A 21,807-nucleotide genomic window follows, 5' to 3' on the forward strand; every position below is an offset into this window, starting at 1 on the left:
CATTAGAGACATCCCGGACCTCGAGAAGGGAGAAATGGCCATCTTTCTGAAATTGCCTGCAAGTGAATTACAGTGGCTACTTCCTGTGGGAGGGGAAATGATTATAGGTGGCTTTCCGGTCCCCTGTGTGCCTTTTATCTGAGTCAGATGCAAGAAGAAGAAGCCGTGGAGGGTGATGTGTCCCCACAGGTGTGTTTTCGGGGCGGGCCGTGCTGGAGCACTCCCATCCGCCACGGAAAGCTGCCTGAAAAGAACATTGCTAATGCCCGCTCTCATTTGCTTTAAACGGATTCCTCGTCGCAGGCAAACAACTCCCCCACCAACATCCGCTCTCCTGCGCAGTCGGCCTCCACTGCCAGGCGTGCACCACGTGCTCGGGGACGCCACCGTGAAAATGGTGCTTTTCAATAGAAACTTGGCATTTATCATAGTGAGAGCATTATCTTCTCAACAGAAGCTGACAATTTGTCCTAGTCCTCCCTCGAGAGAATCCAGAGAGATCGCATTTGCTTCCCCGGCATGCTGTTGCTCCTACTACAACATTTCTTTGCCTGGAAAGAAAATATTGTGACTCCTTGCCATATTCGCTTCATTAGCATAAGAGGGGGAAAAAGCCAAGTCCTCCCTCGGCCTCCCCCAGGCAGCTGCTCCAGCTGGGTTAGATCTAGCAGGATCTTAGAGGCAGGCCTCTGTGGCTCGGGATGTGTCTGATGGGTCCAGAGGGATGGGGGAAGACTAGTTCTCTAAAAATGCACAGCAATCCACTTGGCACAGAGGAAGCGCATTGTGCAGATGAAGGTGTCTGTAGGAGAGGGTGAGCCTGAGAGAAGTCAGCAGTGTGGGACTTCACCACCAGGTAGGGGTGTGTGTGTGTGTGTGTGTGTGTGTGTGTGTAACAGAGAGGGGAGGGGTGGGGAGAATATGAATGCAAAGACGAGAGACTGTCATTGAACAGCCACATGGCAGACACACTGGGCAAACATGTCTCTTCATTCTCACAAACCCCCTATCAATGAAACTTGGACAAAAAAGAAGGCTCAGGACAGTGAAATCAGCAGTGCGAGGTCACAACGCTAACAGCAAATGGTGGCACCTTGATTCCAGCTCAAGCCTTCCTGATTCCAAAGTCCAGAATCACTCTACTTCATCCCATGCAACCCAGATAATTCCCAAGAGCCTGGCAATCGATGCCAATGGCATCCTTCTGTTGTCCAGCGGCAGGATGGTGGGGGGGGGGCCGGACGGGGGGGGGGGGGGGGAGGAGAGGAAGGTACTCACAACAAGTTCTCTCCGCCCACAGATTTCCCAACATCAGAGATGTCTATGCTTTGGCTTAATGTGATTGGACCCATTTTCACTCCTCAGCCTGGCTGATCACAAAACAGCAAGTCTGGAGGGCACTGTCTAGTGCCCCCACCCTGGGAAGATCCCTGCATCTGAGTTGAGATGATTCCACGTGCCCACCGGTTTCTGAAAACCACAGACCCTACTTAATACCTTCCACTTAGCAGGTCCATTGCTTTCCTTACACCAAAGACAGACCCGAGCAGGGGAGAAGATGACACAGGAGAAGCGTGTAGCCATTTTTTACCCTCCTCTCTTGTCCCTTCTCTGAAGCAGCTCCTTGTGTAACCCTACACCAGGGCCCACCTGGGCACGTCCCTGCTCCAGCAAAGGCGTGGACCCGCCCCGCCCCGCCCCGCCCCGCCCAGAGGGCCCCTTAGTTCCAGCAAGCTCTCCCCGCAGGATGGAAATAGCACATTTCTCCTGGGCTTCAGGGAAATGACGGGTTGGTTCCACAGGCGGAAATGCTCCAGATAAACAAAATACATTCTCTTAAAGCCCCGTTTTTTAAAAAGATCATAATTTTACCATTTGAAATTCCCCCAGTGACTGGCAAAGCAGAGGGTCCATTCATCCCGCCACTATCTACTGAGTGCCAACCACGGCCCAGGTGCCAGGCCAGTCCTGGTGCCACACAGTGAGTAAGCAGGGCCTTGTGGGGCAAAGAGGTTACGTGTATTTGACTTTTTTCTTGCTAAACCACAACTCCTCCATTCCACTCCCATATGGATTCATTCTCTCGGCTCCTGGCTTGTTTGCTTTGAGACAATTTATAATTCCTTTGTTTTTATTATTTATTTGCTTGCTCTTGACTGGTCCTCCACACTCCATCTTAGCTAAGACTTAAACAACAAGTAAGCAGGGATCTTGTCTGTTTTGTTTGCTGATATGCCCTTGGTCCTAGCTAGCTCAGTGCCCGGCGCCCGGAAGACAACCAAGATCTGCTGAACGGATCAATAAACAATGAAGGATGCATGAGGCGCGGACAAGATGCCTTCTGGACCCGAGGAGGAGGGACAGCTGCTTCCCTGCACTAAATGGGCTTAGCCATGCGGTTCTTTTTAGGATCAAAGGCTTTTTGTTTTTATAGGTTTTCCTCCCTCCTGCTTTACATTGGTTTTATTAGCATCTTCCTACCATCCTAATATTTGCTATAAATTAAAAGACCAGAAAACAACGCTTATTAGAATCATATGTAAAGAAAAAGGAAAGGAAACTTAAATGAGGATGTGGAAAGCTCTCTCAAGAGGGTAATGCTAAATGATATTGGGACAGTTTCCAGACAGTATCCCTTAGCCCCCACAAACAAACAAAAAAGTTTAATTATTAAAATGAGTTTAAAAAGTTTATCAGCAGGGACCAACCAGAGGACAGATGGGCGGGGGGGGGGGGGGGGGGGCGCGACTATTGCTGGATAGGGCTGGGAGAGCAACTCTGGAGGCTGAAACCTGGTCGGAGGGTGAAAATAACAGCAGCTAATGTTTCCAATATTTATAAGCACTTACTCTGTTGCTAGCAGAATGCTAAGAACTAGCTGACCCTTGAACAACACATAGGTAAGGGGCACTGACCATGCCCAATCCTGCAATCAAAAATCTATGTATAGCTTTTGACTCCCCAAAAACTTAACTACACTCATTCCTCAGTATCCACGGGACCCCAGTGGATACCCAAATCCAAAGATGCTCAAGACCCTTCCATAAAATAGCACAGAACATGCCTATAGTAGGTCCTCCGTGGATTCCCAACTGTGAATCAAAAATACCATTTTTTGCTATGGCTGGTTGAATCTGAGAACCTGAAACCCAGGGATATGCAGAGCCAACTGTCTATTTATTTAAAAAGATCACCGTGTAAGTGAACCCACCCAATTCAAACCCATGTCATTCAAGGGTCAACTGTACATATGTAATAGTTAATTTAAGTGGTCATGAAAATGCTATGTGACGAGTACCATCCTCATCCCCATTCTGCAGACAAAGACACTGAGGGAGAAAGAAGTTCAATAACCTTGCCAAGGTTACAGAGCTAATAAAGAGATGAGTTGGATTTGATCTCAAAGTATAAAAACTCCACACCCTTGTTGGGCAGTATGCTAAATCAGGGGCCCAGCACATGATGGTGGAAGGCCAACTCCAGGAGCCTTCTGATTTTTGTAAATAAAGTTTTATTGGAACACAATCACAACATTTCATTCTCATCCTGCCTGTGGCTGTTGTCCTGTTACCACAGCAGAGGTGAATGGTCGTGAGAGACCATCTGGGCCACAAAACTGAAAGCAGTCATTCATTATTTGGCCCTTGACAGAAAAAGCATGCCAATCCCTATGCTAAACGGCAGTGATTCTCAAGTTTCTACCCAAGAACTCCTCATGTTCAAGTAAATCTGGGACGGCCGAATGCGGGGAGACGGGGGCTACTGTAGCCAGCAGCTATCCGGAAGCGTCTCCAGGCCTCATGGCATTTCAAAACAATTTCACAAATTTTGTATTCTGTGTCATAATATTTGTTTTAATAGGATAAGTTTTAAACAAACAATTGTAGAGTCACAGTCAGTTTCCTGGAAAATGCGTCCCATCAACCTCGTGGCGCTGCAGACTGCGAGGCACAGCACCCACGCAGCTGAGGGAGGTGGCCCCAGGTGAGCAGCTCTGGAACAGCAACCCCAGGCCTCCTCACCAGGGGGCAGGGCCTGCAGCCTGCACCCACTGCTCCCCAGCTGAGTTAGCCAAGCAAGTCGCTTCTGCTCTCCCAGCCCTCCTTCCCTAACTTTAAAATGGGGTCATTCCTGGGCGGCTGGTGTGGCCCAGTGGTTGAGGGTCGACCTATGAACCAGGACATCCCAGTTCCATTCCCAGTTGAGTCATGTGCCCAGGTTGTGGGCTCAGTCCCCAGTAGGGAGGTGTGCAGGAGGCAGCCAATCTGTGATTCTTTCTTATCACTGATGTTTCTCTCTCCCTTTTCCTTCTTCTCTGACATCAATAAAAATATATTTTTTAAATCAAAATAAAATGGGGTCACTCCTCCTAGCTCACGAGGCTGTTGGAGCACTATAAGACACGACCCATGAAAGGTCTGAGCAAACAGGAATCTCTGCATCTGAGCACAGATGCCAACTTAATTGGAATGAAGAGTCGTGGCATCAATAAATCCTTTGGGCCAAACATATCCATCCATAAATGAAGAAAATTTTTGTCTTTTTAAAAGACAAAACCCAGAAATATTCGTTTCCATGTCAGAGAACCGGCAAGCTCCTTGGAAAACTCCAGCATCTGACTCCCCGGCGCTTGCACAACCCTTCTGCCATCCCTAAGAAAGCTCGGAATCAGGTCAGGAAGATGCTTCTCACCACCATCCCATGCTCTCTGTTCCTTTAAGTGAAAAACACTTTAAGCTGTTTTTTCTTCCCCAAGCACTAACATTTCTCAAACAATAGCCAGTCTGAAAACATTTATTTACCTCTGCCGCCAATTATAAAGGACCCTGAGCGACCTCAACAACCAAAAGTCTCTAATTTACAACTAATCCCAGTCCATAAATTACATCTTCCTCCACACACCACCTAAAAACACCTTCCTGTAAACAAAGCTCTCTGCTGGGCTTTTAATCTAATTAAATCCTTATTTTTGCTCTTTGACAACAAGAAGCTCACTTTTCCACACACGGCGCAGACATTTTTATTTTCAAGAGACGTCGAAATAATCCCCAAGTAGGAGCCCAAAGTGGTCCTCCGCTCCATGTCAATGATGAGCAGCCCTTTGCCCCAGGATGGGGGTCCGTCTGTCTGTCTTGCCTTCCCCAGGCCACTTGCTCCATTAACAAGAACTGGCCCCTATGGTGTGAGGATTCCTTACTGGCTCCTGCCCCCAGTGGCCAGTGGCCATTAAATAAGGAGGACAGATTGTAAACAGGGAGGAAGTGTTTTCTAGAACACACAGGGAGGGAGATTTAAATCCTTTGGTCAAGGAAGGTGTCACCCACTTTCAGATTTCAGGCCCAAGTGTCTTGACTTTTCCCACCCCCTTCTTATTTAGAGTGGTTTGCAGGTCAGAGTTTCTGGAAACCCAGTTGGTCCTAAGAAAATCAGGACAGGTGGTCACCCAACCTCCTTCCCGCCTAGACTTATTCTCTAGAATCAGGAATCTGTCCAGAGCTATTGCTTCCCTGCTGTGAGCTGTCTTCTAGGTGCCTCTCCCACACCGCCCACCCCCTCCCCCTGCTTTCTTCAGCACTTGCAAGAAGTAATAATCAACCTTTCACAGGAACAGCCCCTCCACCCAGATTCTTCTATCCTGGAAACATCCTGGCCACACAAATGTCCCATGAGAAAAAAAGGGCCATCACCCAGGCTGCAGAAGGTATGTGGGCTTGACATGAATCAAATCCCACTTTGCCAGTAACTGGATGCTAGGAAGACAAAACGACGTGAGGAAAAATGCATATACAAATTCAATCTATCAAATCTCCTATTTATTTTATGCAAAGTTTTTCTGGTGCTTATTAATGCCAGCTTTCCCCTCTACCATTTAATCTCTGCTTCCATTTCATTCTTGGAGGCCTGTGATTATTCTAATTCAGCATGTGGATGACTTCATTTCCGCTCAAGTACACCCAGGTCAGCTTGGAGAGAAAAGAAAGAGGAGGAGAAGAAAAATAATCAGCTAAAAGCTATTAAATATCAGCCGTGTGCCTCATGATTGGTTTTAAAGGCAGTGGTGAGGTTAGCAACAGGCAGAAACTCAACCCTTCTGCCTCTTTCTGCATATTAACATTTTTCTGGGGCTCTCACTCAGATGGCCTCGAATGTAAATAGACGGCCGACGGGCAGCCCACTTTCAGCTAATTCACAAATACCAAGTCTGAACACACAGAGCTGTAAAAATTTAGAGGGTGGTAACTTGACAAATCCGGCCATTCAACAGAAGACTAATTCTCAGTGGACAAAAGAAGGAAAGAAAAAAGAAGAAGAAAAAAGAAAAGCATTCACCAGCCCACGTAATGGGGTGTCCGACTGGAAAGGGTGAGGGGACAGGCAGGAATCTCCATATCAATGTTCACTCCACAAAACAATGGAATTCGATTTCTATGCCAAATCTCAATGAACCGAGCTTTCTCTCCCTTAAGAACCACTCCTTGCACCCGCTGGTGCAAGCCTGAACCCTGATTTCTCAGACACTCTCAGTTCCCACTGAAGTTCATCCAGGGGAAGAAAGGCTCTCTTTCTCATGCAAACAACTCCATTGTCAGTGATGTCCTCTGAGGCTGCCGGGAGGCTCTGGGAAGGTGAGCTGGTGGAGCCGCTAGGCCCCCCTCCCTGGCTCTTAACTGCTTCCTGCCTGAGGGCTCCCCTGCCTTCCCCTTCAGGGCCTCCTAGAAACATTCAATAATGCGAAGCCCTCCTGGGGAGCACACTTACACAGCAAGGCCAGCAAAAGCTGGGGCCTGTTCCTCTTCCTCCTCCGAGGACGGCCATGGCATCTGATTCCCATCATCTCCAAGTTTTCCCAGCTTGCTCCCCAGAAGGCATCCTATTTTTCTACTTGTAGTTTTAAAAACACGGTTAACAGAGAAATAATAATGTCTGATGCATTTGCCTAACAACAGCTGGCTATATTTTATACACTAAAAGGGAAATGGGGAGTTTTCCTAGAAACCCACTGATCTATTTCAGGAGCTTTAGGGAGGGTGGGGGTGGAGGGGGGGAGGGAGGGAGGGAGGGAGAGAGAGAGAGAGAGAGAGAGAGAGAGAGAGAGAGAGACAGGCTCTATCCACCAGCTGCAGCAGGGGTCGGTCTATGGAGGAAAAGTTCCCCAGGAGAACACAGAGTTCTGGCAGGAAGGGTCACCTGCAGAGCCCGGGGATCATATTACCGTGGGTACCTGCCCGCCTGCCCGCTGCCACCTGGCCCACAAGGCCCAGAAGGCTGAGGCGGGCAGAGGAGCAGGATCCTCCTGTTTGCTAACTGCAACCTTCGCACGCAGCAACTGTGCCAGGGGTCAGAGGGCAAATAAAGTCCCCTCCCCGTATGACACACTTCCGAAGGGAGAGCCTGACACAAACCAGACAGAGGATTAATAAAACATGAGGACAGTGTTGGCCTTGTTCGGGCGATTACAGGAAGAGAATTTAAACACAAAAGTAGCCTTCAGCCTGGCCGGCCCGGAAGGGGAGAGGCCAACGGTCCTTCCTGGTCCGCTCTGCAGTCATGGTTCAGGGTCTGAGGAACATCAAAGCTTGCACAGCAACGGCAAGCAGATGACAGGCGAGGCCCGGGCCGCCGACCGCCTCGCAGGCAGTCCACCTGCACAAACCACTTCAGAAGACAAATGCCTCCTGGGAGCGTGGATGCCCACAAAGAGCAGCCGGGACTTTTGTTTTCCACGCCTGATCGGAGAGGACCGAGCACTGCGCGGAGCTCCCCATCTACCGCACACGCTGGCGAGCAATGCAGTGTTGCCTGGGGATCACAGTCCAGTCTCGGGGACATGGTAACCTGCTTATTTATTTTCTCTAGAATCTGTAGCCTTTGGAGCATTTTTATTCTAGGTCTTACTGTCCTCACACATACAGCATCAAAAGGAGTGTCTGAGCAGCAGGGTGGACGCCACCATCGGGCCTGCACGTAAAACCTGAGCTGAAACTAGCAGGTGTCACACAGGAGCGGAATAAATAAGGCCTCGCTGCATGAAAAAGCCAATTCATTCTGGTTTTTCATTTTTCTCTTCCCAAAAGCCTTCACACACCATTCTCTGTAACTCCAGTTAACTTTTATGAGCCCCCACACAACCCCAATCCAACAAAGAGACTCCAAGGACCCTTTTCACCTCGTTTTTCACGGGCTCCCCTTTGATGAGACCTAAAGGGCTGTAACTTCCCAAGCCGGTCACTTAAAGGCCTTCCTTTCCCATCCGCCACAATGCGGGGCTGGCCCAGGAAGGGGTTAAAACTCTCATGTCAAACCACAAATTCGGGCACTGGCCCAGAAGGGACATGGGAACCAGGGCAGCGAGTGATAAAGGCCGGATTGTAGCAGCCCACTGAATTGGAAATGACTTGTAGGCCTAATGAAACAGAACTTTGGCAGTAAAACAGAATGAAAGGAATGAGACAATAAAAGGCTGGAACAAAGGGTGCAGAGTCGTTTCAGCTTAGCAAAATAAGCTCACTTTGTTGGTGGGGAAAGCCAAAGCCGATTAGGGTAAACCAATGACTAAGCGTAAGTCTTCCAAACTAATTACACAGTTCACCATGTGAAGTATAATTGGAAGCCTCCAGATGCGGCTGCTTTGCTTTCACGGGAGTTACATAAAGTGCGAATCACCTCGAGAGCACGCACCGAGAGGCCCCATCATCGAGGTGGACGCTGGAAGATGCAGGACGGCTCCATCCGGGACGCAGCCGAGAATCCATTACGTTTAAAGGCCCCTTTCTGATCTCCCAAATCCTATAAGTGAGAACGCAAGAAGCTGGTCCTTGAAGGAGGGGCCCAAAGGGGAGGAGGAGGAAACCCAAGCACATGGACTTGCTTTGATCCCAGTGCTTTTTAATTACCAAGCTGCGTTAGTTATTCGGGATGGCGGTGTGGGGAGAGCGGTGGCAGGCAGGCCGGTGGATCGGCAGGGCCTGTGTGCGCGTATCTAGAGCATCGTTTGCGTGCCATTTTTTGGGACGGTCTGTATACATCATTCTTGGATGTATCAAATCATGAGCTCAGATAACGTCCACTAGGAAACCTCAAGCAGTAAAATAAATTACCATATATCAACGGTCTTGACAAATGAACCAAACCCGCTCCCTCTGAGCATGGGGCTGCTTAGGCTAACGTGGGAGGGAAGGTTTAATGAACAGCAGAAAGAGGTGAGGGCTAGATTGTGCAAAAATGTGATCTTGGACAACTTACTGACCTTTCTCAACATCAGTTTTGTCAATGACGTGACAGATGTTCTTCCTACCTTGACTGACAGCCTTGGAAATCAAATTTTAAAAGACATTAAAAAACCAAGCACAAAGCACACATCCCTCTAATTCAGAAACATCAACTCAAGGAATCTTCATAATAAAATCAGAACTTCACAAATTCTGGGTCTTTGTTAAGTTAGATCTCACATGTGTAATAGGGAGTTGAAAATACAATTGTGCTGGCTCTTACCCAGAGGATGAAGATTCCCACTTCTAAACAGCAGCTGTTTCCAAATAGAGAATCCTCAGCGTCCCTGCATCTGAAGCCCAGCAATGAACTCAGCCATCCTTATGACTGTTTTGCTTATTATATCATGCTCATTACCCTATTGATAATACCCAGTTTTGGTTACAGTTTTTAGATATCTATCTTTCCACCTAAGTATGTGCAAACACTCTCCAATTTATTAAATTTTCAAGCTTGAAACCAACCTTAAGAATACTCTAGTCCACCGGCTGGCAAACTATGGCCTGCAGGCCAAATGCAGCCCACCACCTGTATTTGTAAATAAAGTTTTATTGAAACACAGCAACACCCAATTGTTAGCTATGGCTGTTTCTCCACACAACAGCAGAAGTGAGTAGCTGTGGCATAGACTATAGGCTTTGCAGATCCAAAAATGTTTTCTGTCTGGCCCTGACAACTCTTTCAATCCCTTCCCTCAGTGAGAAACTGAGGCCAGGAAGGAAACGGCTTGTTCAGGTATCACAGTGGGGTCAGACCCAGCACCAGGGCTCGGAATAACTACTACCTTACTTCTATCCAATGACATCAGAACTGCCACCCAGTGGGTGGGGTGGCCATCCAAGTTAGACAAAACCTTAGGCCAATGGCCACACTTCATGATCTCATCTGAAATATAAACAAGTAAAGACATCCCTAATCTGGGGTGGGGGTGGGGGTAAATCTTCTGGGAGAAAGGTAGGAGGAAAACACAAAAGGGTTTGAGTTATTTAAAGCTCTCGGTGTGTCATTCCACACCCACTCCACTTACAGTAATGACATTTAAACTCCCTTAGCTCAGTCCCATGATAGCAGTCTTAGCCATCTTGATTGCCACCTGAAATAAACAGTTGAAGCAGCTGCCACCTTGAGCAAGAAGGGATGCTGGAGAGAAGAGAGGAATGACAGCGAGGGAAACCTAAAAAGAGAACAGCGAACCCTGAATGGAAACTGGAAAAGGATGGAAAGTTCTAGACTCAGAGAAAGAGGAGGGAGGGTGTGAGTTCTGGCTGTTATACTGCCTTACCTAGGTGATCAAGCTGTCACTTAACCTCTCTGACCCTTACTGTCTACCTTCTCCGGATGGGCTGATGATACCAAAACCCACTGTGCAGTGAGGCAATGCACGTGCAGGTGCCCAGCACTGCCCAAGACACACAAGGGGGCTTTCCCTTCCCCCTGCATCTCCCGTCCCTACATCCTCTGGCTTTATCAGCAGAGAATGGGGCCCAGAGTTCAGGTTCTGTTACCAGACAAGCCTGGAGGGGGAGTCTGCATGCCACTCTATCCTTCAGGGTGCTGTGACCTTGATTCAAAGACTTAACAATCTGCAAATTGGGCAGTACCTCCATCAGCCTCCCGGAGGAAAATTAAATGATGTGAAATAAGTCAATGGCTTGACCCAGTATCCAACACTGAGTATGAACTCACTAAATAATAAAACTACACTCCTTAATCTGCAATAAACCAACTGAAAAGAGCCCCAAACAACTTTACAGAGTCAGGAACATGTTTGTGTATACTTCAGGGGTGTGTGTATGTGTGTGTGTGTGTGTATCCTACTTACTTCACCCAGAATACAAACTGCTGAAGGGTAGATCAATTTGTCAACTTAACCTGTTACCTCCCTTCAAGTCTTTGCCTCTAAGGCCCACAAGCAGAGTCTCTCGCCTTTAATCATTTGGATTCAACTGAATTGTACCAGAATCCTGAGAGGCAATGGGCCTACCCAAGGGGACACCAGCCACCAGCCAAAGGAGGAATAAGCTATTCTGAAGACAGACCCACAAATGTATGAAACAAGCTACTAAAACATGAGCACACAGAGTGTTACAGTTTCGATACATTCAAAAGCCTCTCTAGCCTTTTTATTTAAAATACTAGAGGCTTGATGCAGGAAGATTTGTGCAAGATTTGTGACTGCCAGCACCACCTTTGCTCTGGCAGGGGCCACCTTTCTGCTTTTGCTGTGGCCTAGAGCCGCCTTTCCGCCTTCCCACACTACCCAGAGGCCCGAGCAGCTGGGCAGTGGCATTGTTGCCTCTGTATGCAAATTAACCCACCATCTTTGTTGGATTGATTTGCGTGTTCGCTCCTGATTAGCTGGTGGGTACCACAAAGGTACAGTCAATTTGCATCTTTCTTTTTTATTAGTGTAGATATTTTTATTGACTTCAGAGATGAAGGGAAAGGGAGAGAGTGTTAGAAACATCAATGATGAGAGAGAACCATTGATCGGCTGCCTCCTACACACCTCATACTGGGGATCAAGCCTGCAACCCAGGCATGTGCCCTGATCGGAAATTGAACTGAGACCTCCTAGTTCATAGGTCAACGCTCAAACACTGAGCCATGCCAGCCAGGCACCTCCCTGGTCATTTAATGAAACACTTTGTAAGTTTATCCATCCTGCTGGAATCCACAAATGTTACTGCAAAATTAACCGAACGGCTTCAGACCGGGTGAGGGCCTGGCCAGCGAAGAGTGTGACTGCCTCCCAGACAAGGGGACAAGTGTTCTCGGGCAGCAATGGTTGCTTCCCTGGGCCTGGCCAAAGCTTGAAGAGCCTCCCACTGCTGGCATATGGGGTCACAACTGTGAGTGTTAATGAAAAAAACGACAGGAAGACAGGAAGAGAGAGGAAAAGAGAAAGAGAAAGAAACCCAGAGCTGGGAATGTGCGGAGATGTGCAAGCACAAGCCTGTCTGGAATATGCTAACGGCCCATCTGGGAAGCATCAACTTCCCTGACACCACAAACAGGCCCATGAGATTCCAAGGCAGGTTATGGCTCGAAAAGCAATCCCACCTCATGTTTGCAAACACTAACCCTGGCCTGTCTGAAAGGCGGAACGGTAGCAGCAAAGAGGCTCACACTCCAGAGCCTTCCATTATGCGAGCTGGACTTGTCTCTTTTAATTATTTCCAAGCAGGCTGGGGCTGGGCGATGAGCACATCCCCCCTGGTGCTCTCAATCTGTCTGGAAGAGAAGTATGATAATGCACAGGATCACCCACCACCAACACACTCAGCTATTCTTCAGAATCAGCCAGAGTGAACCAGCCCCCGACCGACGCAGCAGACACTGCCGCAGGGAAGGCGTCATCCGTGACCGACCTGGAAGGGCAGCTAAGTGCCATTGTGAATGCAAGGCTGGGCTGGAGGAGGCTGGTTTCTCTTTGTTGCATGTTCTCCTATCCATGAAGAAATTTATTAAGACCGGAGACAAAAAAAAAAATCTCCATTTAGAGGCTAAATAGAGGTCAGGGCACTCTTCCCAGACAGCAGCTCACGACTGGACACACCTGGGGACAGGGTCACTGCTGCCCATTGCCTTGGGCAAATGAATAAGCACAGAACCTTCAGACTGCACAGTGGGCACAGTACCTTTGTGCCACCCAAGACAAGCATGACAGCGATGGGAAGGGGTGGAGCGAGGAAGCTTAGAACAGGAGCAGGGCTGTCTCACGGACACAGCCCTGCCATGTCAGCCCCTCAGCAAGGGCTGCAGGGGAAGGGGGGACACAGACCTGTGCAGAAGGAGCCATCTCACACCTGGCTCCCAGGATAATGCCCACAACCACTCACAGATGCAGGAAACAGAAAGCTCAGACACTTGGCCTGCCAGCCTCCTGCGACACAGGGTCCAACCGGGTCAATCCCCCACAAGCTGGCCTGCTGGGGCCCTGAGGCAGCTTCCTGAGGCAGCATGTCATCCTTGGGAAGAGCCCCCTCTCTGAGGCACCGGATCCCCCACCAACTAGGAAGAGGCTGAATTACATAAACACAGCACCATGGCTCCGCATCCTGTCTGTCTGTCAGACTCCGTCTGTCTGGCACACACGCCCCCACACTCCTTTTCCTGACTGATCTGGGGCATTTCGTGTTGTTCTCAGCCAGTTCCAGCAGCATAACCCCGGGGGTAACTTTGCTGCTGCCTCCCAGACATTCTGACAGGTACAGGCCCAGCATCCTTCCTGGGTTTCCTTGGGCACTTGACAGGGAAAGGTTCAGCTGCAAAGGGCCCCAGGGGGCCCCCCTCTCTCCACCCGTTATTCAGAAAGGCACAGAGGAAGCCAGCCGCCTCACAGGCTTCCAGCAGCTTCTGCAGGAGCCCCTGCCCTGTGACTCAGGACCGCATCCCTCCCAGCTTCCGCCACTGCCAGCTCCCAGCCCCGGCCCCAAGTGGCCAGCAAATGCCAGCATCACCGCGCTCAAAGGCCACTCTGTCTGCTCCTGCAGGCACGTGGGCACCGTGCCAACCGCAGGCTGGGCTCCTCCATCTCAGCTTCTGCCGAATTTCACTTCAATCTTGACGGCCAAGTTCAAGGGCACAGCTTTTGAAGGATATAGCTGTGGCAAAGGCAGGGGCCACTGCAGCCCCTTCTAGGCACATTAGGGCACCCTCACACACCGCTTACCTTGCCAAACTGCTCGAAATATTGCTTTACATCTTCCACCACCGTGTTCGCAGATAACCCGCCTACAAATATTTTCTTCGTTCTTGTGACCATCTGCAAGAAATGACAAGAGGTGGACACGTGTTAACCGGGTTATCTGAAGCAATGCTCGCCAAGACGGTGCAACAACCCACTCTCTGCATTTCTCTAGAAAGGCAATTTTAGACAGGTTCAAGGTGTAAGAGTGGGCCCCGCAGATGCCTCGGGGTGCTGGAGACGGTCAGTCTGGACATTGTGGGCCTCCAGGTCACAACCCAGAGGCTCACGTTTCCCATAGGCCCAGAGTGGCTTTCAGGACCCCCTTAGCCATAGTGCACAGCTTCATCCTGATGCACCAGCACAAAGAGAAAAGTCCCGGAGTCAAAGCCATTTACACCTAAGAGACATGAACGAAACAGAACGACGTACCCAAAAATCTGCTGCCTGGAAAGAACCCGTAAAACCTGCCAATAAGAAAATCACACGCAATTCAAACATGTGAGGACTGTCTGCACTCAGCTGTTCTGGGTGGTGGTGTATGTCGGCCAACAAGACAGACACTGGCCTCACACACAAAAACACTCTCCCAGCTCAGTCCCCAGTCCACCTTACTTCCTTGATTTCCCTTGATGCACCCTACACACTGAGTCAAGCCCAACTCATCCCCAGGTCTCCACACCTCTGTCCACCTAAGTCCCTCTCCAGCCTCAGTCTCCCATGGCAAGTTGCGACCATCTTCCAAGATCCAAAGACCCTCTCCAGAATTAAACACCTATGTAGTCGCCCCGTGCAGAAGTGTTCTTCCTCCTCTGAATTCTGCTAACACTGTGCCATCATCCTCCCCAGCACTCACTACATTCTTCCTGGTGCTGAAGGCATCAATAATCCTGGCTCCCTCCTGATTGCTCCCGGCACCCACGCAATGCCACAGACAGGTCCAGCCAGGCACATGGAGCCCAGAGATGCCTGGTAGAAGCCAAAGCGAATGCATGTGGCCACTTTTCAGAATCCCACCCGTTCCAAAGCTCAGAAAAAAGGATGCTCAATGACATAAACTACTCAGAGCAGCAGAGACCAGCGATCTTAACATGTAAAAAGGAGCCAGGAAGAAAAAAAAGAAAAGAAAGTTTATTCTTTGAAGCCCGAGTTTCTGCTGTGTGTGTTTTTTCTTTCTAATGTCAAATGAAAAAAAATTAAAGACTCAGTGGGTACAGGGTCTTGCCGGTTTAGTTGCATGTAATAAAAAGCACAAGGTCTTGACTCGGGAGGAGTCCAGGCACAGTACATACATGTACAAATCATCAGGTCGTATGCTGTAAATACCTGACATAAAAAGGCCCTGGACACCTGCTTCCGGGCCTCAGTCTGGGTGTGACCCCGGACAGGACTCACCCTGAGGTGTGGGTTCTGTCTTCTGCACAGTGAAGTCCTGCTCCAGGTCCCACCCAACTCTGAACTCTCATGAGTCTACACGATGGAGGCGACTCCCAGGTAGCAGGGAGCTCACGCTTCAGCTTAGTGGCTCCCAGAGGGGACGTGTGCCACCACAGCCGGCTGACTGAGCCCAAACGGGAACATCCTTGGAAAATAATGGACTTCCTGCACTATTTTAAGAGGACACTGCCCTAGCAACTTCCTGTCGGCTGTGAGAGCCATGCAGTGGCTTGTACTTGTGTCCAGAGCTGTGATTTACTGTTTTTCGTCTCCTTCAGATGAATGGGGCATAAGATGGGATCATGCATGTGAGCACTGTCTAGGATAGGGGTGTCGAACTCAATCAGAGAAGGGGCCAAAATCTAAAATCCAGCCTAAATCGCGGGCCGAATGGTTTACTGAACAGTCATAAACTGTCATTGTGATGGAAACGCAGCGGAGTGCAGTGATGACAGCGCGGTGCGGGCCACATTGCAAGGCCTGGCGGGACGGATTTGGCCCGCGGGCCTTGTGTTGACACATGTGGTCTAGGAAGATCCCCCGGGTTCCCACACCACCAAGTCCCAAGAACCTCTTGTTAAGTGGTGCCTTACTGTCCATCTCCCTTCTCATCCATCCCTTAAGTCTCTGGTGGATCACAGTCACCTTTGTGGTCAAACTCCAGCAGGCCCCTTCAGATTCAAATCTCTCTCTGTACTCACTAATCGCCAGATTTTACTAACCTAACTCTCCTAATGTATTCATTCAGCAGATATATTAATTGCTAGGAGCTGGACCTTACATTCTAATATAAGATGGAATTTAATCCACTATCAAATGCAGATAAAATAATCAGACTACCACACAAGGTTCCTATTAGGAATAAATTAACATGTCCAACTGCCTAGTGGGATACCAGGTAGATCCTAAATAAACGGTCACTGTAACTGATTCTAACTCAGTTGCTAAATGCTTCCTTCAAAGCTCAGAATAAATGTGCATCAGAAAGTCACCTTATCCAGAAAACTTGATAAACTCACTGCCCCCTCTCGCACTGTCATTTCAAAACACCCTCATGCATCTCTATACGATTTCAGATGAGCTAAGACTCCCAATAGCTTCATTTTAGATTTTTCATTCATAACTAAATATCTACAAAGAAATACTAATGTGATTTAAGAGCATGCACAAGCGGAGTGTTCGGCTTAAAGAAACTCTAGAGAGGCATTCTGCAAAAGGAACCCCATGGTCTCACTTATGCATGGTTAAAGCAGGTGGGCAGAGAGAAGGCCTTGTTTATATTCCAAATGTGCGCATGGACCCAGAACATCACACAGTCAGCGTGTCTTCATTCCAGATAACCTAAGTCAACAGAATGCTCATTCCCCAGTCACCGGTTCAATGGAAAGGTCCCCTTTTGCACCCTCCTCTGTTGCCTCACAGCCGTAAACCTGCGAGGCCTCGGAGCCCTAAACACTGGGGCAGACACCCAGCTATAAATCTACGCAGTCCTAAAAATAAAAATATTTAAAACACTTTTTTTTTTCTTTTCAAAGAAGGATGAGAAATCCCAGGTCCCAGCCAATGAGACAAAATATTCAAGTTACTAAAACATCCTCTCCGGGAACCAGCTCAGCTATGGTGACGGGTCCCACTCTGCAGCAAACGCTGAAAGGAAACTGGTTTAATCAAAGCCTTCAGAACGTGAAGAGGCCAGTGGGAAGATGTGCCACACTTGGTTAGCCGCTCACCGATGTCTGGGCTGCAGGAGAGCGGAGCAGAGCTGGGGGCGGCGGGACTCTGCGTGTGGCCTCTCCCACCCGGGGCGGCGCACAGGGCGGGAGGGGAGGGACTGGCTCGGCGAGCCCTGGTGGCACCACAGCTAAATGGACTGAGCGCTGTTTGAGGATCTGCAGCCTGGAGAGGGGCTCGGGAAGCAGGCAAGGACTCTAGAATCACACATTTTCCCTCCATCCCCCCTGCATCTCCAGGACTGGGCAGGAAGGGGACAAGGCGGGGATGTTGTGTCCAGGTTCTCAGGGGACAAAATGGAGGTCCTCAAATTCTCATCAATATTAGCCAATTTTCTGTGAACGTGTGTGTGTGTGTGTGTGTGTGTGTGTGTGTGAGAGAGAGAGAGAGAGAGAGAGAGAGAGAGAGAGAGAGAGAGAGAGAGAGAGAAAGAGAGACAGAGAGAGAGACAGAGAGAGAGAGAGAGACAGAGGGGGGGGAGGAAAAGGGGGGAGAGAGATTTGGGGGGTAACTCTAATCCCAATACTTGAGTCTTGGCTTCTATTTGCCCCAGGAATTATCTAGAATCCCCAGAACTTTAACCCTCTTCTGATCTTGGACACAGTGAGCAGGACAAGTTACCCATGGCTCCCTGACTCTACAGTCCTTGCGTTATTAAAAAAAAAAAAAAAAAAAAAAAAAAAAAAAAAAAATCCTCTCCACCCACAATGCAGGCAGAGAGCCACCTGTGTCGTCTTCCTGTGTCAGCCCGCCGGGTAACTGTTTCCTAACCCACAGCCTTCACACGGATGCGGCACTTAAGCACACAAGATGGGGGGAAGCCAGCCACTGCACAGCCGGCCTGCGTGGCCCCTGGGGTGCACCTGGGTGGAAAGAGCGGCCCATCTGTTCCAGAGGGAGAGCACAGCCCAAACCCATTAGGAAACTGATCTTGGAGTTCTTGGTGGACGGGATGCAGAAAACACTTCAGTATGCAAATGCTTCCCACTCTTAGGGACACGAGATACCCACCAAGGGCCCTGCACCTCTGGGGGAACAGCCTGCCCTCAACAGATGCCCTCCTGTGGTGTAGGGCAGCACTCCGGGAAGTGGTGTGTGCGTGCACACATGTATGTGCGTACGAACGTGTGTGTGTGTGTGTGTGTGCGCGCGCGCGCGTGCGCACATGCGCGCGTGTGTGAGACCTAGGGAAGTGGGGAGTGTTCAGACTCACAACTAAACACTGCAGTTTTGCATCTAGACCCGTAATTTAACTAAACAGCACTGCTCTCTCCACAAACCTCTTGGCTCCACAAAGAAAACCCCAGCACCATTCCAGCTCAGAAAATTGCTGTTTACATGAAAGAACTGGCCGACACCAGCTGCTCACTGGAACTGCAGAGAACACGCCACCTAGAGCCTCTGACCTGAGAGCTGACTTTTTATTTTTATTTTTATTTTCAAATTCATACATTCCCTTTTTAAAAATTCATGGCCATCTGAAATGGTCCCTCCAAGAGGGGCCCCTGGCTGTATTTTTATAAAAACAGGATAAAGGGGGAGAGGGAGTGCTATTCCGTATGGGGTGAAAAGAGAAATTACTCTTGAAAATGAGACTGAAGGAGAAAACTTAGCTCCAACAACAGCACTGGCCCCAAAGTATTAATTGTCGCACAAGAAAACAACAGCAAATATTCCTTAATCCTGACAAATGCGTGGAAAGGCAGGAAACAGCTCTGGGGAGCGTTAAGTGGGTATGAGAGAGGCCTGGAGAAACTGTCAGCTCTTGCCATCATCATGTTCCTGAAAAGAGTTCAAATTCCCCTGAAACAAATGAGCCAGGATCACTGCCCAAGAACACAGTCTCGGTGACCGGTGGTCTCTCATCTCTGGGAACCCCAAGGAGAGAGCCCCAGGTAAGATGCTAGAATTCCAGTGCTGGGTAGACCAGACTGTCCCCCATCCCATAATGCAGGTGGAAAAATCCAGGCCCAGTGGGATGAACCAGGTGATAGCTAAAGCCAAGGCAGAGTGGCAGGGGTGAAGTAGGCCGATGCCATGTGACTTCATCCCAGATTCTGAATTTGGTGAGCACATGGCTGTCCTGTGTCACTCTGCATTTGAGAATTAAGCCCCATCTTTATGTGCCAAAGTTCTAGCCAGGCTGACTGACGTCACAGCCGTCCTAATTCCCCTCCTTAGGGTGTTTCTTCCAAGCAGCCTGTCCTCCAAAACATCTAAGTTCTCCTAGTTCCTCTCTCATCCTTCCCTCCTCCCCCTAAGCTGCCACCACCACCACCACAACTACCATCATCTCGTCTGAATCCAGTGGCAACACTCACTTAACATACAAAACCTGAATACAGGTCAGGTACGGGGATCTTCTGCAAATGGTTCCAGAACCACAGGTGGGAAAGAGACTATAGCAAGTTGACGACAGTCCCCATCAAAATTCAGGTCCACCTGAAACCTCAGAATGTGATCTTACCTGAAAACAGGTTCTTTGCAGATGTAATTAAGTTAGATATCTTGAGATGAAATCACCCTGGATATAGATAGGGTGGGCCTTAAATCCAGTGACAGGTGTCCTTATGAGAAGAGGAAAGGAGGCACAGAGAAGAAGGTGATGTAAAGATAGATACAGAAGCTGGAGTGATGGCCTACAAAGCAAGGGATGCTAAGAACTGCCAACAGCTCCCAGAGGAAGGAGAGAGGCTTGGGGTGGTGTCGCCCTCAGAGCCTCCAGAAGGCTCTATCAACACTGGCACACAGGCTTCTAGACTGCTGAACTGTGGAGAACACATTTCTGTTGTTCCACCCCCCAGTGTGTGGTCATCAGTCACAGCAGCCCTTGGAAACTAGCACAGAGACCTACCAGGGAGATGCCCCAGGGCGCCATGGCCTCGGCCTCCCCTTTTCTTGGTGACAGTGGACTGACAGTCCACATGGAAGCCAGCCTGGCAATTCCTCCGATGATGAAACATAGAGTTACTAGATGACCCAACAATTCCGCTCTTAGTGTACGCCCAAGAGAAACTGAAGCATGCGTCAACCCAAAACCTTTTACACACAACCTTCACAGCAGCATTGTTCATAGCGGTCCAAAAAATGGAATGACCCAAATGTCCATCAATGGATGAGTGGAGGCAGCAAATTTGATGCATCTGTACAAGGCAGTACTGTTCAGCCACAGAAAGGAATACAGTACTGACACACGCAGTATAATAAGGCTGAACCTTGAAAACATTATGCTAAGTGAAAGGAGTCAGTCGTAAAAGACCATCCTATCTAATAAAAGGGTAATATGCAAATTAACCATCACTCCGTCACAAAGCGGGTGGTGCCCATAGCCACAAGATGGTGGTACCCAGTCCCCTTAGCCCCACCGGAGTCCCCCAGTCCTGGTTGAGGGCGAGGGCAGCTGCTGAGAGCAGGCAGCGTGAGCAGCCTGGCAGAATGCTTGCTTCCTCACCGCAATGACAAGGCAAGCATCCCACCCCACGCACGGAGGACCTCTGGGGAACAGGGGGGCTGGCCTGCAGCCAAGCACAGACCTGGAGAGGAGACAGTGTGCCTGCCTCCCACGGAAGCAGCATGGCTCCCTCCCACCTCCAGCGGAATCAGGTCCCTCCCGGCTCCTGCAGTAGCGGCGCGGCTCTCTCCTGGCTCCCGTGGACATAGGCGGCTCGCTTCAGCTTCCCACGGAAATCGCGTGGCTCCCGTGGAAGCAGAGCGGCTCCAGTTCCCGCCAGCTCCCACGGAAGCAGTGGACGGCCTACTGCTCACCATATCGCGCAATGGGCTACTACGGCAGTATATTATACAATTCCATTCACAGAACGTTCATAACAGGGAACTCTACAGAGGCAGAGAGCACATTAAGTGGTTCATTAGGGCTTGAGGACAGGGACCAAGTGATGGCTTAAAGGGGGTGATGGGGCTTCTTTTGTAGGTGATGCTCTAAAATTGACTATAGTGACGCCGAGACCAGTTTGGCTCAATGGATAGAGCGTCGGCTTGGGGACTGAAAGGTCCCGGGTTCAATTCCGGTCAAGGGCATGTACCTTGGTTGCGGGCATATCCCCAGTAGGGGGTGTGCAAGAGGCAGCTGGTCGATGACTCTCTCTCATCGATGTTTCTAGCTCTCTATCTCTCTCCCTTCCTCTCTGTACAAAATAATAAAATATATTAAAATAAATAAATAAATAAATAAATAAAATTGACTATAGTGATGGGTGCACACATCTATGTGTATACTAAAAACCACTGAACTATATACGCTTTAAGTGGGTAAATAATATGGAATGTGAATTATATCTCAATAAAGGGGGGGGATTATTATTCCTAACGGCCAAAAAGATCCCTACGTTGAGAGTCTGAATGCAAAAAAGGCTTAAGATAAAGCCAAGTGCGCAAGACCGTGTGCTCCCCGAGGTTCCTCTGCCCGCTAATTCTACGGGCCTCGATGCACCCACAGTTGACCACTGGACAAAGGTGAAACAGTATCTGACGCTGCCAACTGAAGAAATTAATTTAACTTCAGAGGAAGCTAATTATAAATATAACCCCAAACGTTTCTCGGAGTACTCTCTCCGCGTCTATAGCTATTAGCCAGAGAGCACAAGGGTTCAGACTACAATTTGGCAGTCCCTCTAAATAGCTTTAAAATTGGAAGGGGAAAAAAATATCCTTCCTCTATA

At 49.2% G+C, this 21,807-nt stretch overlaps 1 protein-coding gene across 13 annotated transcripts in view; it reads right to left on the reverse strand.

Moving 5' to 3' along the window:
- MSI2 (musashi RNA binding protein 2) overlaps positions 1–21,807 on the reverse strand; it is a 357,057-nt gene that overhangs the window by 217,672 nt on the left and 117,578 nt on the right. For 12 of the 13 annotated variants that reach the window (XR_004990791.2, XR_004990790.2, XM_045587338.1 and 9 more), the window contains one exon: positions 13,946–14,038. The exons of the other annotated variant lie outside the window; for it this stretch is intronic. Coding sequence is in view for 10 of the 12 variants with exons in the window: in XM_045587338.1 (XP_045443294.1) it covers positions 13,946–14,038 (93 nt within the window). In the remaining 2 variants the exon portion in view is untranslated. The remainder of the gene's footprint in view (positions 1–13,945; positions 14,039–21,807) is intronic. 13 annotated transcript variants of the gene reach the window in all.

Source organism: Pipistrellus kuhlii, unplaced genomic scaffold, assembly GCF_014108245.1.
Source record: "Pipistrellus kuhlii isolate mPipKuh1 unplaced genomic scaffold, mPipKuh1.p scaffold_m20_p_28, whole genome shotgun sequence".
In the NCBI taxonomy this organism is placed as follows: domain Eukaryota; kingdom Metazoa; phylum Chordata; class Mammalia; order Chiroptera; family Vespertilionidae; genus Pipistrellus; species Pipistrellus kuhlii.